At 44.5% G+C, this 18,708-nt stretch overlaps 2 protein-coding genes across 6 annotated transcripts in view; one reads left to right on the top strand and one right to left on the bottom strand.

The window, feature by feature from the left end:
* The window catches only part of LOC140722652 (uncharacterized), a 409,759-nt gene that overhangs the window by 321,864 nt on the left and 69,187 nt on the right, over positions 1-18,708 (top strand). The gene's annotated exons all lie outside the window — the stretch shown is intronic.
* The window catches only part of LOC140722629 (NACHT, LRR and PYD domains-containing protein 3-like), a 69,695-nt gene that overhangs the window by 26,519 nt on the left and 24,468 nt on the right, over positions 1-18,708 (bottom strand). The window contains exon 1 of one of the 5 annotated variants that reach the window (XM_073037331.1): positions 16,198-16,539. The exons of 3 other annotated variants lie outside the window; for them this stretch is intronic. In XM_073037331.1, the coding sequence (XP_072893432.1) occupies positions 16,198-16,240 (43 nt within the window). In that variant the 5' untranslated portion in view covers positions 16,241-16,539. Of the gene's footprint in view, positions 1-16,193; positions 16,540-18,708 lie in introns of those variants that run through there. One more of the 5 variants, XM_073037333.1, reaches the window with a different exon arrangement.

The following is an 18,708-nucleotide window of genomic DNA, read 5'->3' as shown; positions in this document are numbered from 1 at the left end:
GCGGGCCGGTAGCGCAGTGATCAGCATTGCAGTGGACGGTAGCACAGTGGTCAGCATTGCAGTGGACGGTAGCACAGTGATCAGCATTGCAGTGGACGGTAGCACAGTGATCAGCATTGCAGTGGATGGTAGCACAGTGGTCAGCATTGCAGTGGACGGTAGCACAGTGATCAGCATTGCCGTGGACGGTAGCACAGTGATCAGCATTGCAGTGGACGGTAGCACAGTGGTCAGCATTGCAGTGGACGGTAGCACAGTGATCAGCATTGCCGTGGACGGTAGCACAGTGATCAGCATTGCAGTGGACGGTAGCACAGTGGTCAGCATGGAAGCGGACATGTAACAGCACCCGGACATGCACTCATTGGCCATATTATTAGGTACAGGAGGTACATAGGAAAGTGTCCAATGAGGGTAGAATTTGATATTTTTAGCTACGGCCAGTGAGAATTACAATAATATTTGTTAATATAAATATCACTGCCAGATCTAACTCGTCTTTTCTTTAAAAAATGCGTAATGAAAATAATAAAGCACACAGATCTGTAAAGCCAGGCGATTCTAAAGACAATTCTGATATGGTAGCAATACTAGAAATTCTGCCGAGACAAGTGGGCTCATTAAAACACCATAACATAGTCCCTGTTCTTACCTGGTGCTGGACTCCTGAGTCTGGTTTCAGCGAATCCGAGTATCTGAATTTTATGTCCCTAACTGTAAGTGAACACACCCTGAGCAATGTTCAGTTGATAACATGCTCATAAACCTGAACCTCAGTCTATTCAACATTTAATGCCACACCTTGTTCCACAACGCTTGTAGTGAAAAATGCAAAGACTCTTTATGCTTGAATGAGCCTTTCTAACATGTGGTTCGAGCCAAAAGTACGACTCAGGGCACGATGCAAATATTACCTTTCTCTCGAAAATCTGATCTGCTGCTTGGGGGGGAGCACAGCCTGCATCCTGGTTCCATTCTGTTGGTGTCGTCACTTTAATTTATTGTTCACCTTGGGACCAATTTATTGTCAGATTATAAACTCCAGCGACAGCTCAGGACAAAGATCATTGTGGGTTTATTGCAGACAGAGAGGAGACGGAAGGGCGTTGTCAACTCTTGTAAAATGTTATGCATTTGGGGTAATTTATTTTTCGTTTTCTTTTGAACACTGGGCATTCTGTAGATAGATAGATAGATAGATAGATAGATAGATAGATAGATAGATAGATAGATAGATAGATAGATAGATAGATAGATAGATAGATAGATAGATAGATAGATAGATAGATAGATAGATAGATAGATAGATAGATAGATAGATAGATAGATACTTTATTCATCCCCATGGGGAAATTCAACCTTTTTTCCAATGTCCCATACACTTGTTGTAGCAAAACTAATTACATACAATACTTAACTCAGTAAAAATATGATATGCATCTAAATCACTATCTCAAAAAGCATTAATAATAGCTTTTAAAAAGTTCTTAAGTCCTGGCGGTTGAATTGTAAAGCCTAATGGCATTGGGGAGTATTGACCTCTTCATCCTGTCTGAGGAGCATTGCATCGATAGTAACCTGTCGCTGAAACTGCTTCTCTGTCTCTGGATGGTGCTATGTAGAGGATGTTCAGGGTTTTCCATAATTGACCGTAGCCTACTCAGCGCCCTTCGCTCAGCTACCGATGTTAAACTCTCCAGTACTTTGCCCACGACAGAGCCCGCCTTCCTTACCAGCTTATTAAGACGTGAGGCATCCCTCTTCTTAATGCTTCCTCCCCAACACGCCACCACAAAGAAGAGGGCGCTCTCCACAACTGATCTATAGAACATCTTCAGCATCTCACTACAGACATTGAATGACGCCAACCTTCTAAGGAAGTACAGTCGACTCTGTGCCTTCCTGCACAAGGCATCTGTGTTGGCAGTCCAGTCTAGCTTCTCATCTAACTGTACTCCCAGATACTTGTAGGTCTTAACCTGCTCCACACATTCTCCATTAATGATCACTGGCTCCATATGAGGCCTAGATCTCCTAAAGTCCACCACCATCTCCTTGGTCTTGGTGATATTGAGACGCAGATAGTTACCATATCACAAAGTCCTGTATCAGTTTCCTATACTCCTCCTCCTGTCCATCCCTGACACACCCCACTATGGCCGTGTCGTCAGCGAACTTCTGCACATGGCAGGACTCCGAGTTATATTGGAAGTCTGATGTGTACAGGGTGAACAGGACCGGAGAGAGTACGGTTCCCTGCGGCGCTCCTGTGCTGCTGTAGTGTGCCCCGGCTGCCTGGATATGACTTGAAGGTCAGCCTGTTTAGAAAGAGCCATTTTTAACAGTTGTCCACAGTTGGCCCATTACAGTAATGGGCCGATTGGAGAGCAACTGTGCCGAGATAAACATCTCCCAGAGATAGCAACCGGACACAGTCAACAGCGAGTAAGAACGCCCTTCCCCTTCAGTTTATTACTCACTTACCATGTCTCAGTAGAATCGTATGAAATTATGACCATTTCCCGCTGGCCAAATAAGGCATTGCACTTATTTTAAAGATACATCTACTGTTCCTTGTCTGAGATCGATGGAAAAACACCAAACATTAAATTCACTTGGTCTCTTATTTGTCAGAGTGTGCTGCTGGTATGTTGAATTAGTAACAGGACATTCGCCCTCTCAGTCCTGTCCCACCATTCTCTATGATCACAGCTGGACTGTGATCTCAGTGACACATCCCTGCGACCGTCTGCAACACCACACTCCCTTGTCTGTCAAGAAACTATGTTCTGCGGAAGTAAACACATCGAAAAAACACTGCTTCTTTTTTTCTTTCCTTTGAGGAACAGAATTCAAAAGACACACTGTTCCACCTCGTAAAAATAATCTCGTCTATCTTCACCTGTTTGAGATCCTCTTACGAGATGTCCCGTCATGTTACATATTACCAGCAACTGCTTCACTCATTTATGTAAGCAAGCGGATAAACTCTCCTCTCATTCATCTAAATAGCAGCGAGTACCATCGCCTCCTAACCTTTATCTAATACCTGCGAATGCACTAAAAATTCCGACATTCATTCAGTAACAACACAAAAAGCAATAATAGGTTGCACTCTATTTCTACTAAATTCGCGAAAACATGTTGAAGTTCAAAGGCATTTCCTCAAAAGAAAACACAAACAAACCAGCTATCAATATACTAATTATCCTTAGAACTACGACATCCGTTTGACATAAGAAAAACAGCACCGTATTTGCGTTGACCCACATTAGATCTCAGCAACAGTCTCTATAATGGAATAATCACCTCTTCTCCACCCCTTAATTTTCATTGGCAATGTGGTAATTTCCGAATTACCCACGCACGTACCTACTGAAGGGTAGTTGGACTGATAGTGACAGCCCCACCAGTGAAGCAATTAATAAAGCGATCCTCAATCCCTCGGTTCGGGAACGATGCAGCACAGAGTGTGGAAGGGATGGCTGTTTCTTCCAAGAAGCGCAGTCCTGAGGAGGGTTCGGGGCGGCGGGAAGCGTTGCCCTTTGTCTGAAACTGCATGGAAAGTACAGCGCTTCCAATAACATATTCAACCGGATTGGGTTTCCACTGGAAATGCTCAGAAAGTTGATCCAATGTGAAGGAACTCATTAATTCCTTCAAGAGTGAATTTTCCACATTTCCATTGGTCAATAATCCTGTTATTTCTCAGTCTTACTTCAGAGTTCAAAAAGTTGCTAGGATCCATGGTGTAAAAGAAGATGAGGCAACGTGGCCAGTAATGGAAGTAAAAGACAAAAATAAAGCAAAAGTAACAGCTTACCATACAAAAAATAGTGGTAAACAAGAATATTCGGCAGATTTAAAAGCCAACTGTAACAAGTAACTGAAGAGTAATAAGGGGAGTTGAATATAAAAAATTTGCAGTTAAAATACCCTGTAATATAAAAGCGGATACTTTTGCTTTAACATATATAAAGAGGAAAAGATCGTAAAGCAGCGAGTTGTTTGTTGTGTTTCCCCGATCGCTGTGAAATGAAGACACCTCTTTCTCCCTTATTAGGGAGAGAGAGCCTATGGTGTGTCAAATGCCAGGTGAACAATATAGTCTTTGCCGTTCTGCAAGTCTGTGTCTTTATTCTTGCTTTTGCTGCACGCTTGAGTGCTCGGTGATGGGTGTCGCTGCTATTGTTTTGCCGGTAGGGGGAGGGTGTCGTGCTTGCTGCCGCTTTCACGTGGGAGGGAGGGGTGCTGGTGGGGGAGGCTTTGGGATTCTAACATTTAACTGTCATTTATTATTTGAGACACACCTCTGTTTTCATGGATGGTTGGGAAGAAAAAGCATTTCAGGATGTATATTGTATGCATTTTCTGAAACCTTAGAAAGGGTACGAAGTTATATAACCCATCTGAACTAGATGGATTGCATTCCAGGTTTCTGCAGAAGGTATCTTAAGAAATTATGAAAGCATTCGCAATGATTTTTTTTACGAAGTTAAAGGAAAATCTTCAGTCATTACTATAATTGGATTTTCTGACTAGTCGCTGTTCCGCGTTAATTCCGTGATTTTCAATACTTGAGGATCACCTTTCCATCAAACGGGGGGAAATGAATTTATTCTGTGTTATTCTTTATGCCACAGATCCTACAGGTCAAACAGTTTTGACCACTTTATTTAGCCTCAGCATCCCATCGGCAAAAGGAAGCTCGGTACTGTTGTTGTCACCGTCGTCAGGTGCCGTGTTGTACAACATTGCGAAAATGGTCTTTCCAGGACCATGATAGTTCTTGGCATTTTTTTTCTGAAGAACTGGCTTGCCACTACCTTCTTCTGGGAAGTTTGTTTACAAGACGGGTGACCCCAGCCATTATCAATACTCTTCAGAGAGTGTATGCCTGGGTCTGTGGTAGTATAACCAGGGCTTGTGATATTCACCAGCAGCTCATAGGACAATCCACCATCTTTGCTCATGTCTTCAAGGGACCTGATCGTGAGGAGTGGGTGGAGGGTGTAGGCTGCAGCTAACCAGGTTCTACATCTTGCCCAAGGGTGAACTGCACTCTAGTGGAGAGGAGGAGCATTTTAGAACTCCTTTTGTAGTAACATATTCCCTCCAGCTAGTGCTGAAACTTATTCAAATCTATGTTTTAATCGTGTTTAATGTGCATAGGCTGTAACGTTGTGCAGGCTCCAACGTTCCCTCTATCTTTTTTTCACAGGGGTGTGAACCAACCATTGTTCGCAATAGGAAACGTTACATGGCCTGAAGACTGTGCGGCACTTCCAATGCGTTGTTTTTTTTTGGCAATATGCACCTATGAATATTTAGAATGAAATTTAAATATATCATATACCTTTGATTTTATTTATCAATAGAAGGTATTATATAATACAGTACAGCAAAGGAAAGCTTTCACGTTTCGGAAATGTTTTCTAGTTGTTCACAATTCCATCCACGCTGCAACAGAGGCCACACACGCGGGAACTGACGTCACAGCGTGGCCACGCGACCCGTGGAGCTCAGAGGGGACAATGACGCCCAACACCACACCACACCACCATGACAGTGTTTGATGCATCGCCGTGTCAGCGACAAAGTGTTGTTGCAAAACAGGGGGATTGCAAAAATTAGGCCGAGATCTCATCCGTGCTCATATTCGAGATGGGCGAGGTGTTGTCTAAATGGGAAATACAGACAGTGGCCATTCTATTAGGGACACCTGTACACGAGCTTGTTTATGCTGACTAGCTAATCCCGTAGCGTCAACACAATTCATAAAAGAATATGCCGTATGCCAAGAAGTTCAGTTGTTGCTCAGTTGAAAGGCCATAACGTGGAAAACATGTGTTCTCAGTGACTTCCGCCGTGGAATGGTTGTTGGTGCCAGACGGGGTATTTTGAGTATCTCAGAAACTGCTCATCTATCCGGGATTTTCACACACAATTGACTCGGGTTGCAGAGAATGATGAGTAAAAAAAAACAATAAAGGTGTCTGTCAAAAGAATTGAAGTGAGCTGCCATTCTGTGAGTAAAAATGCCTCGTTAATGAGCGAGATCAACGAGAATGGCCAGATTGATTCCATCTGACAGGAAGATGACTGCAACTCAAGTACGCATGAGTTAAACAACACGATGAAGTCTGCAGATGTTGGAAATCCAACGCAACACATACAAAATGCTGCAGGAATTCAGCAGGCCGGGCAGCAACAATGGAAAGGTGTAAACAGGCGACCGTTTAGGCTGAAACCATTCTTCTGAACATGAAAGGAAGGGAGCACGTCAGGACAAGAAAGTGGGAAAGGGGAGGATTAAGTACAAGGTGGAGTTTATAGATGAATCCGGGAGAGGGTCAGGGTGTAAAGTAAATGACTGGGCAGTTGGTTAGTGAAAGAGATAAAAGGCTGGAAATGGGATATCTGATAGAAAAAGACAGAAAGTCACGGAAGAAAAGGAAGACAGAGTGAATATGGAGAGGCGGGTTCCTATGCTGGGTATCTCAGACCAGCCTTTTCGAACGGAAGTGAACAGGAATTTAGTTAGTCAGAGTGGCAAATCTTTGGAGTCCAAGGCAATGTGTCAGGCAGAGGTCGACCGATACCTGATTATTCAGGCGTGATGGGATACGGGGAGTAGGGCTGAGAGGGAGGATGGATCAGCCATGATGAAATGGAGTAACAGACTCGGTTCTGTGTTTCTGCTCCTCCGGCTTATTGTCTTATGTGTCAACTAGTTGTTCCATCACTGACCAGCAGTCTCACGTAAAGGAGAACGGAATGTGTAATTCCTTTCCTGCAAGTGCATTCCCTCTCCAAGACCAAGCCTCATGTGGTGCCTTCTAACAGGTGACACAGTGAAACCGAACACCTTTCAGTCCCAGGCTCGACTACAGAAGACGGGGAGGGGTTCGGCCCATGCACTCGTAGCACGCAGGCCCACCGGCGTGTGGACATGCCCTGGTGCTCGTGAACAAAATCCCCAGCTATAGGTAACTACCCCACTGCACTGTGGAAACCCCGGAGGAGGAGAAGGCTACAGGTTTAAACCCAGATAGAAAATCCGGACTGAAGCCCCTAACGTGCTGGACGTCACAGGACATCCTTCCGGCAGCTCCTGAAGCCAAGTCCGTAGAAACACAGTGCTTCACTTCCCTCTGGACTACACTGGTGAGACCGGGATGGGGGGTGGATTTTGACGACTGGGTATCGTAAGATTTCCGTACATTCCACCCAAGCTCTGCCCTGCAGAGCTCACGCTACTGCCGCTGTTTGCAGCGACAGAACCAACATAGGAGGGAGCTGCTAAGATCAGAGTGGGTCGCCTCCACAGCCTGGCACAACATTCACCTGCAGAAACTGCAGTTAGACCTGCCCCCACCGGAACCGGACTGTACAGATGTAGAAGGTGTGGCAACTCTACAACGGACTGACCCATAGCGTAAACTATATTTCCATTGTCCTTCCAGACAGACGGATGCCGTCATACTCATCATCATCATCATCATTAGCATCATCAATTTCTTATGGTCTTACTGTCGAAGTATAAAAAAGGCACAGCACCTCTAGTGTTTTCGTAGCAGTTTGTGAAGATTTGGCATGGCTTCTAAAGCTTTTTTGACACGCAGTGGAGCATAGGAGGGTGATTGATAAGTTCGTAGCCTAAGGTAGAAGGAGTCAATTTTAGAAAATCCAGCATATTTATTTTTCAACATAGTCCCACCACCCACATTTACACACTTAGTCCTGCGGTCCTGGAGCATATGGATCCCTTCTTTGTAGAAGTCAGCGTCTTGGACCTCCAGAAAGTGATCCACAGCAGGGGTGATTGATAAGTCATCTCCTTCTACCTTAGGCCACAAACTTATTAACTTCAAACATTCTGCATAATCACTCAAAGAGTTGACATGAAGGTGCAGGTAAAGAGAGCTGTATAACTCATCTCCTCCTACGTTCGCTCAAACACACACACGGACGCAAACAGAAACAGGACTACACTTTCTTATCCGCATAGTCTCCGCCCTTAGAGTTTTATAACCAAGCATTGGCATTAGAGATGCTTCCCTGATGAACTCTAGATGTTCGGACCATCACCTTTAAACATTCTGAGTCATGTTTAATATCGCTGGCTTAAATAACACACACAAAATGCTGGTGGAACACAGCAGTCCTGACGAATGGTCTCGGCCCGAAAAGTCGACAGAGCTTCTCCCTATAGATGCTGCCTGGCCTGCTGTGCTCCACCAGCATTTTGTGTGTGTTGTTTGAATTTCCAGCATCTGCAGATTTCCTCGTGTGTACTGGCTTAAATAAGTTGTTGTACTGTAGCAGGAGTGGACGGAAATGATACAAAATTACACTGATTTTTAATAAATACATACATACATGCATACAGACATAAATAGTGCCAAAAAGGAGTTAAAGGGTCTTGACCAGAAATGTCGACGGCACTTTTATTTTTCATAGATGCTGCCTACTCTGCTGACTCTCTGCAGCATTTTGTGTGTGTGGCTTGGATTTCCAGCAACGGGAGATTTTCTCTTGGTTGTAATGAGGTTCTGTTTCCCCCTTTCACCTTAAATACATGTCCTCTGGTATTAGACATTTCTTCCTTAGGGGAAAAAGGAACCGGTTATCCACTCTGTCAGCGACTCTCATCTTCACATACTCCTGTGTGGCCTTCCTCAGCCCCTACTGTTCCAGGGCAAATATCCTTAGGTTTCCCAATCTCTCCTTATCCAGGCAGTGTTATGTTCAGCCACTTCCACTCACTGTCCAAAGCATCCACATTTTCCCTCTCATATAATGCAATACACCAGATGCGGTTCAGCTAGAGGTTTATAAAACTGCAACATAACTACCTGACACTGGAACTCACTGCCACGCTTATTAAAAGCAAACAGACCATAAGCCTTCTTTACCATCCCATTGTCAAATGCAGCCCCTTTTCCGGAGCTATGAACTGGATCCTGGGATCCCACTGCACATTAACTCGAGACTACAACACAATTCAATCTCACCCCATGACACGTACCCCATAGTCCCGGTGAACCTCCTCTGTACTCTCCCAGCACAAAACACCTTTTTCTACTTAATGCTGACCAGATCAGAATGCAAAAATTCAAGGAACTTAGCTGGTCAGGCAGCACCTATTGAAAGATGCGGAGTCAATACTCAGAAGAGATCCCTCCCTCTCAACATCGGCCTGGGTCCTTCAACCCAGCCCTTCCATGCCGACCAGGTGATCACCTAAACTAGTTCTATCTGCCTGCGTCTGACCCATCCCCGCTGAAAGTGGAATGAGTTTGAATGTAGATCTCGCTCGCTTTGGCACATGGACTGAAGGGTGTTTTCCTGCTGTAAGTACCGCACCAATAAGGAGATCGTGTCTGGTGACTTAAAGAGCATTAAGTTGAATAATCTTCTAGAGCCTGGGGAGCTACACTGCATTTTATTGAGAGATGGAGAAGATGACATTACTGGGGACTTCAGCAATACATTAGTCATCTCTCTAGCCACGAGCAAGAATGCCAGTGATAAATGTTATTATATTATTTAGGAAGCTTGATGCATAATACTGGAATACATGTGGACCAACCACATGTCAGGATATGTAAATGACTGGAGAGGATTCTTTGGGATAGGATGTAGAGTTATTGAAAAACACACACATAAACATGCACCTTGTTTCTTCCAAACTGTTCTGACCTGTTTCCCGCTCTAGTTGCATCGACTTGCATGTGGAAATGAGTCTTTCATACTATCCACCCCCCATCCATCTACTTTGCTATCCAAGTGGCTACTGTATGTTGCAATTGAACCTGCATTCACCAACTCATTCCACACTCACACTGACCTCTGATTGTACTTCCCTCTCCTCTGACCCTTAAGTATTTCATCTTTTACCCTTTACCTATGACCTCCTCTGGAATCATCCAGCCTGAGGTGGAAAAGTCTCATTTGGGTGAGAACAAACCTATTGAATATTACCCTGTAATGCACGTCACCAAGTCTGGGAACATCATTAAAATTGTCTCTGTAAACTTTCAAACTGATCCATCAATTTCCTGTTGATTGTTGAGCAGAACGGCACACAGTAGAAGTTTGCCCTCACTGAAGTCCGATACAACAACACAACATCTCAATTCTTGTACTCAGTACCTTGATGCATAAAGGTCAAGGTGTCGAAAGTTTTCTTTATGACCCTATCTTGGAACTGTGAAACTGTGTCCCCAGATCTCTCTGCTCCCCCGCACGCCACAATTCACTACCATGTGCTGCATAATTCCCAGCCGGGTTGGAGCTCCCAAAGCACAACACCTGTCACTCATCTGCATTGAATCACATCTGCAAAGGTTTCAGCCCATTTTCCAGTCGCTCCTCTCAGGCTGCTCGGCATAACTTTGTGGGTTGAGTGTCCGGTTCCTGTGCTGTACAGTGTTATGTTCAATGTTCTACAATCAGGACCGAGCACAATACTCTAAGTGTGTTCTAACCAGAGTTTTGTGGACCTGCAACATTACGTCACGGAAAATAGATTGGCTCTGGAAGTAGTGCGGAAGAATTGGTTGAGTAGATGACTAGGGTTAAGCCTATGAATCTCCGGGGAGTAAACTGGCTGTAAGACAGAAGAAAGAGAGGGGATCGGTCAGAAATGTATCACAAAAGAGATGGTTAAATCAGAGGCAGCAAAATCATTACCGCTGGTAGGTGAGACTACACTTGGGGGACATAGCCTCAAGATTCAGGAATTAGAATTAGGACAGAGATGAGGAGGAAGTCCATTTCCCATAAGGTAGTGAACCTATTGGCCACTCTGTAGTTGAGGCTACTTCAGTGAATACCCACTCAGTGGTCGGGTTGTCAGGTACAGGAGGGGAAGCCGATGTGGCCTTTTGCTGCTGCAGCCCATCCACTACAAGGTTCGACGTGGCAACGTGTGTTGATTTCATTCACTGATGGGCGTGAAAATCCCAGAAGATTTATCGCTTGAGAAATTCTCAAACCATTCCGTCTGGCAGTAATAATTATAACTGACGCTCAGCGTCAGTTCGATCACATTTCTTCCCTTGTCTTACCTTTGGTTTGAACAGGAACTGAACTTCTTCATCATGTCTGCATAACCGCTTGACTGGCTGATTCGATATTTGCATTAACGAGCAGGGATACAGGAGTACCAAAGGCTTTGTGCGTTTTAAACACGGGCAGATTTCCGCAGAGCAGGGAATTTATGATTGCAGGGTGAAAGGCAGATAGTGTTACTGTGCTCACTGGCAGGACGTTGGAGAAATGGCAGACTTTGTCACGGTCAGCGGTGGCCACAACTCGACACAGATTTGTTAGAATATAAGATTCCCCCGTAGAGACAGAAGCAAAGAAACCGAAAGACAGCATCAGACTAAGCGGCAGAGCGAGGAAAATAATTCTCCCAGACACAAGCACTCCGCTACAGTGCAAAAGGACATTCCCCTTCAAATATTTGGGAAACCTGTTCAAATGCTCAAAAGTGTTTCGAAGGTTCGTTGGGAAGTGGGTGGGTGGAAGCAGAGCGAAGCGGAAGTGTTGGTGGGAGTGCATTGAGTCCTCTCTCTCTCCAGATGGTGGGAACCAGACAATCGTTCCCCATGTCGTTTCCCGACAATGCGATCAGCAGCGGGTCTCCACAAAGCAGAACAAACAATTCAAGTTGGAAGAACTTCCTCACTCTCTCCAGATGGTGGGAACCAGACAATCGTTCCCCATGTCATTTCCCGACAATGCGATCAGCAGCGGGTCTCCACAAAGCAGAACAAACAATTCAAGTTGGAAGAACTTGTCTGTGTATCGATATCAACCTCTGGAGCAGAGAGTTGAGGAGAGTGATATAACCATATAACAATTACTGCATGGAAACAGGCCATCTCAGCCTTTCTAGACCGTGCCGACGCTTACTCTCACCTAGTCCCACCGACCTGCACTCAGCCCATAACCCTCCATTCCTTTCCTGTCCATATACCTATCCAATTTTACTTTAAATGACAATACCAAACCTGCCCCTACCACTTCTACTGGAAGTTCATTCCACACAGCTACCACTATCTGAGTAAAGAAATTCCCCTTCTTGTTACCCTTAAACTTTTGCCCCCTAACTCTCAAATCATGTCCGCTTGTTTGAATCTCCCCTACTCTCAATGGAAAAAGCCTATCCATGTCAACTCTATCTATCCCCCTCATAATTTTAAATACCTCTATCAAGACCCCCATCAACCTTCTATGCTCCAAAGAATAAAGACCTAACCTGTTCAACCTTTCCCTATAACTTAGGTGCTGAAATCCAGGTAACATTCTAGTAAATATTCTCTGTACTCTCTCTATTTTGTTAATATCTTTCCTATAATTCGGTGACCAGAACTGTACACAATACTCCAAATTCTGCCTTACCAATGCCTTGTACAATTTTAACATTACATCTCAACTCCTGTACTCAATGCTCCGATTTATAAAGGCCAGCAGACCAAAAGCTTTCTTCACCACCCTATCCACATGAGATTCCACCTTCAGAGAATTATGCACCAATATTCCTAGATCACTCTGTTCGACAGCATTCTTCAATGCCTACCATTTACCAAGTATGTTCTAATTGGATTATTCCTACCAAAATGTAGCACCTCACACTTATCAGCATTAAACTCCATCTGCCATCGTTCAGCCCACTCTTCTAATTGGACTAAATCTCTCTGCAAGCTTTGAAAACCTACTTCATTATCCACAACGCCACCTACCTTAATATCATTTGCATATTTTCTAATCCAATTTACCACCCCATCATCCAGATCATTAATGTAGATGACAAACAGCATTGGACCCAGTACAGATCCCTGAGGCACAGCACTAGTCAACGGCCTCCAACCTGACAAACAGTTATTCACCACTACTCTCTGGCATCTCCTATCTAGCCACTGTTGAATCCATTTTACTACTTTAATATTCCTAACTAACTAACCTTCCGTGCAGAACCTTGTCAAAGGCCTTACTGAAGTCCATATAGACAACATCCCTGCTTTACCCTCAACTTTCCTCGTAACCTCTTCAAAAAATTCAATAAGATTTGTCAAACATCACTTCTACCATCCCAACACCATTTCTCATATCTTCTACCACTTCCACAACCGTCCCCATCTCCATCACCCCGTCTCTGTGAACTCCTCACACCCATTTACCTCCATCAGCCCTCCACTCGCTGCACACTTTAGCGGATCTGCCGCATCCTCTCATCCCTACAACAACCTCCGTCTCCGTCATCCCCATCCTGCTCTATGCCCACACCCTCTCCGATAACCGCTCACTCCCCTGTACAGTTCCCACTCTCTGTCATCCCCTCCCCTCCTGCTACGCCTTTGCGCGTTCGTCACTCCCTCGCTCCCCTGAACCCCACGGCGCTTAACTGAGACAACAGAGACGACTGTCTCGTGGCTGTGAACGCTCGTGCACTCTAATCATTTGCTGGATATTTTTCTCTGTGAACATTTGGTGTTTCATAGTCTTTTTTTCTTTAATTTGCCGAGCTTTGACATTATGCCCGAATGCCTGAACTGTGGAGAGTTAGAAGATGAGGTGCTGTTGCTCCAAATTGTTTTGAGCTGTGACAGAGTTTTTAAATCAGAGATCACCATGGAGACTAAAATTATCACCGCTGAAATGTCCTTCACCCATTTGACATGCTTTGTAAACATTTAACAGGGTAGAAAAGGCAAAGGATTTCTGCACGCAAGTCTCAAACACAACTAGCACGTTAGTTTTGCTGTAGCTGTCAAATTACCAGCACTTGAATGCCACCCATCCTTGAATGTGGAAGCGGAGATGTTGGAGAAGACAGCGCCCCACTCGCTACAAGGAGAGCCCGAACACGTGACCATGTCCGAAATCTGTTTGGATACATCGCCATGGCGTTGATAGCAGTGTGACATTATTCACTGGCTCTCATTTTGGAAGGGATTCCGTCGGCCATCACAGATACATCTACAGTTTCGCACTGGGAAGCGGCCGTTCACCTGCTCCGTGTGTGCGAAGAGACTCATTCAGTTAACCCACCTTGTGATGCTCCGGTGAGTTCACAATAAATAGAGACCACATTTCTGTCCGGAGTGAGCAAAGAGTTTTACTCAATCATCCCAGCTGCTGCAACACCAGCAACTTCACATCAGGGAGGAAGTTCAAATCAGCTCCGTGTTAAATGTTTAACCATCACGGTGACTGAAGGCAGCTGCAGGATCATGAGGGACTGTTACTGTCAGATTCTGCAGTTCTTGCGGCTGCTCATCGCACCCAGGACTGAACCCTGGTCACTGAGCATTGGAGGAGTCTGTTCTGCTGATGTTAGCCTTAAACTAGACTGTTGTTTAATATTGTGGATCTGTGAAAGATAAATCAGTTCTGTATCGTCCCGTGTCTCAGGTACTTACTGTCTCTACCGCACTCACAATGTACACTAGAGAGGCCATTCAGCCCATCTGGTTTCTGCCCGTGTTTCTGTTCCATATCAGTATATCAAAATCTCTCCCTGCCGTTCCCCTCTCTCTCTCCCTGAGATGACAGGTTACAACTAGTCACCACTCTGTGGGATAGGAGTTTTCCCTTGAATTTCATAGAATCATAGAAATCTACAACACATTACCAATGCTTTGGCCCAGAATGTTGTGCCGACCATGTAACTTACTCTAGAAACTTCCTAGAATTACCCTACCGCATAGCCACCCATTTGCCTAAGCTCCATGTACCTATCTAAGAGTCTCTTAAAAGACCCTATTGTATCCGCCTCCACCACCGTCACTGGCGGTGCATTCCACACACACACACCACTCTTTGCTTATAAAAACTTAGCTCTGACATCTCCTCTGTACCTACTTCCAAGCAGCTTAAACCTATTCCCCCTCGTGTTAGCCGTTTCAGCCCTGGGAAAAAGCCTCTGGCTATCCACATGAACAATGCATCTCATCATCTTATACACCTACATGATTTTCTCCAGGCTGAATAAGACGATGAGCTCACTGTGGTTTTGACTTTCTTCAGGGCTTTGGATGAAGTTGGTTAAACTCCTTCATCCCCGCTCTTTTCAACGTTTTGGGTCATTTTCACCAATTTTAAAGGACTGTGCCTCAGACAGCTGGGTTGTTGCAATTGTTACATAACAGCAGCGGTAGATCACTAATGGAGTCTGTTTTCGATGTGAAAACCACTATCTTCATTAGTATCGACTCCAAATATAAAAGAGCAAACGAAATAAACAGAAGTTAACAGTGTTATGCGTATATATAGCTCCCAAACTATCAAGCTTGGGAAACAATGCTTAAAGTCTTAAGATGGCAATGTATAAAAGTTCAGTAATCCACGGAATAAGTGAGTGAGAGGAGAGATTTGTAAATCCACACGAACATGTAGAGAAAAGGCAATTACGAAGAATTCCACACACATTCCAAGCTGGGTAAATGAAATAACAGTCACCGAAGATCTTATCCGTCGATTATTTCCAAAATATACTCTGAAATATCACGAGGTGACAGTGACAGGAATATCGTCTTTAAGTGGTTACCACATAACACTCTGATTCTAGGTAAAGGCCAACAAAAGTGATACCACAGGATACTCCAGCAAATCCACACATATGGATTATACAAAGTGACAGTCACACATCCGTTGTGCACTGCGTGCCGATGATCAACCCAGTCTTTTGGGCATGGAAGAGTTCCAACTCATAGCAGTGAGAAGCTGCAGTTCCAACAGCTTCTCTCTCTCTCTCTTTCTCACTCTCTGACATAACAGCGGCACCTTACACAGACACTTAAAGCGACACTTAACTAAACGAATATTAAACACAAAGTACACTGCAGATGCTGTGGTCAAATCAACATGTACAAAAGCTGGATGAACTCAGCAGTACGGGCAGCATCTGTTGAAATGTGCAGTCAACGTTTCGGGCCAAGACCCTAGTCCTTACGAAGGGTCTCGGCCCGAAACGTTGACTGCACATTTCAACGGATGCTGCCCGACCAGCTGAGTTCATCCAGCTTTTGTTCAGACAGACAGACAGACATACTTTATTGATCCCGAGAGAAACTGGGTTTCATTACAGTCGCACCAACCAAGAATAGTGCAGAAATATAGCAATATAAAACCACAAATAATTAAATAATAATAAGCAAATTATGCCATGTAATTACTTGCCAAGTGTACGTGTTGACTCAAGTAAACGAACCCTCGGTCTCATAACACCATGCACTTCTAAAGTCTGACAGCAGACTAGCGAGTGAATCTTCGATGGTGCAGAGTCAGAAACCAAAGAGTTGCCAGCCTGAGTCAGGGCTTTGGGGCTCCAGAGAGAGATGGGGTCTAGAGTTTACCAGGAGGAGGAGGAATCAGACCAGCAGGATGTGGCTACAAAAAAAAGAACTGAATCATTTGGAAACTGGTTGACCAAAAAAAAGGCTGGTTAATTTCTGCAAAATACTGGAGGAAATCAACAGATGAGGCAGCAAATGTCGAGAGGAGTAAATAGACAGCGTTTAGGCCGAGCCCCTTCAGCATGCCTAGCCTGTGTACTCCGCTGCTTAGTTGCTACCTGAACTGCAGAGTTCCTCCAGCATTTTGTGTGTGCATCTTTGTATTTCCAGTATCTGCAGAATCTCCTGTGTTTTACATCTGCATTTTACTTTGGCATGAGATACACATTGATATTGAGTACATTGTTTATGGGAGCCATTTTCTGAGTTAAAACTTCGGGAAAATTCCTGTGAAATCTGAACACAATGACCCGCAACCCCAGACAGTCCTGCTCTCTTCCCTCTCTCTCAGCCACACGATCCGTACATGGGCCCCGGGGAGCTTCCGGCTGATGAGGGAATGGGAACCGATGGATCTCTCAGACAGAGCTGTACTCCAGTTATCTAATTGCAAGGATTGGGAACTCGGAGAAAGGGAACACAATCTTTCACATCACTAGTTGAGAAAATCACCTTTGTTCGACCTCCAATCACTAACAAGAGGAACTCTGCAGATGCTTGAAATCAAAGCAACACACACACACAAATTGCTGGAGGAACTCAGCATTCGTACTCTTTTCCATAGATGCTGCCTGGCCTGCTGAGTTCCTCCAGCATTTTGTGTCTGTTGCTTGTTCTACCTCCTCTTGTTCTGGACCTTTCTACCCATGAGAACATGTTTTGTCCCATTCTCTCTGGGTACTTAATGATATGAAACACCTTTGCCCGGGGAAGCAAGTAGTCTTCACATCACAAATGTGCCAGACTCCAATGAGACAGACTACTACCCTTCCCTTCATATTCATTGGAATTGCCATCACTGAGTTCACCACCGTCAGTCATTTGGGGGAGGGTTCAGGGGGAATATTTATGTAGAATACAGAAACTGGTGATACCTGTGTGTATTGTGGTGATGCAAAAGTTGCTGGAGAATTTGCAAATGGGAAGAAGTGGAGTGATATTTGGAAATCTGACTTTTTAAAGTGTAATTTAGCAAGCAAACCACATATGGACAATGTGCAAAAGCTTTGGTGAGAAAATCCTTCATTTCCTGTTACAGGCCTGCTACATAGGTTGTGAGAGAGTGCAGATGAACTCGATCAAACCCAGAGGAGATCAAAGTTCCTATTGACAGTGATTTGCTAGTTGTGAAATTGAATACCTCTCTATTTAAAATTCACTGTGCACATGTTGTCACTGGGTAAAAAAGGCACAGTACAAGATTTGTGTGCACATTGGTTATTAAAAAAATTAGAGGGGGTATTGGAGGAAAGGAGGGGAGACCTCCAGTGTCCCTGATGCCCTCACCAACAAGATGTGCATCCAGCTGCAGCTTGTAACCCTGCACTTCAATGAGCTGCAACTTGAAATGGGTGAATTCCAGATCATCCAGCAGTAGGAGGGGGTGAAAGATATGACATGAATAGAGGTGAGTTACACCCAAGGTGCAGGACACAGGAAACTGGGTGAGAGTCAGGAAGGGGAATGAGGTTAAATAGCCACCGCAGAGTGGGAGTACAGTTAGACGAGAAGCTAGACTGGACTGCCAACACAGATGCCTTGTGCAGGAAGGCACAGAGTCGACTGTACTTCCTTAGAAGGTTGGCGTCATTCAATGTCTGTAGTGAGATGCTGAAGATGTTCTATAGGTCAGTTGTGGAGAGCGCCCTCTTCTTTGTGGTGGCGTGTTGGGGAGGAAGCATTAAGAAGAAGGACGCCTCACGTCTTAATAAGCTGGTAAGGAAGGCGGGCTCTGTCGTGGGCAAAGTGCTGGAGAGTTTAACATCGATAGCTGAGCGAAGGGCGCTGAGTAGGCTACGGTCAATTATGGAAAACCCTGAACATCCTCTACATAGCACCATCCAGAGACAGAGAAGCAGTTTCAGCGACAGGTTACTATCGATGCAATGCTCCTCAGACAGGATGAAGAGGACAATACTCCCCAAGGCCATTAGGCTTTACAATTCAACCGCCAGGACTTAAGAACTTTTTAAAAGCTATTATTAATGCTTTTTGAGATAGTGATTTAGATGCATATCATATTTTTACTGAGTTAAGTATTGTATGTAATTAGTTTTGCTACAACAAGTGTATGGGACATTGGAAAAAAGGTTGAATTTCCCCATGGGGATGAATAAAGTATCTATCTATCTATCTGCTCTTGTGGCCATCCCCCACAACAACAGGTGGACCATTT

Source organism: Hemitrygon akajei, unplaced genomic scaffold (assembly GCF_048418815.1).
Source record: "Hemitrygon akajei unplaced genomic scaffold, sHemAka1.3 Scf000082, whole genome shotgun sequence".
NCBI lineage: Eukaryota > Metazoa > Chordata > Chondrichthyes > Myliobatiformes > Dasyatidae > Hemitrygon > Hemitrygon akajei.
Note: the sequence above shows the minus strand (reverse complement) of the source record. Positions and strands in the feature narration are given on the sequence as shown.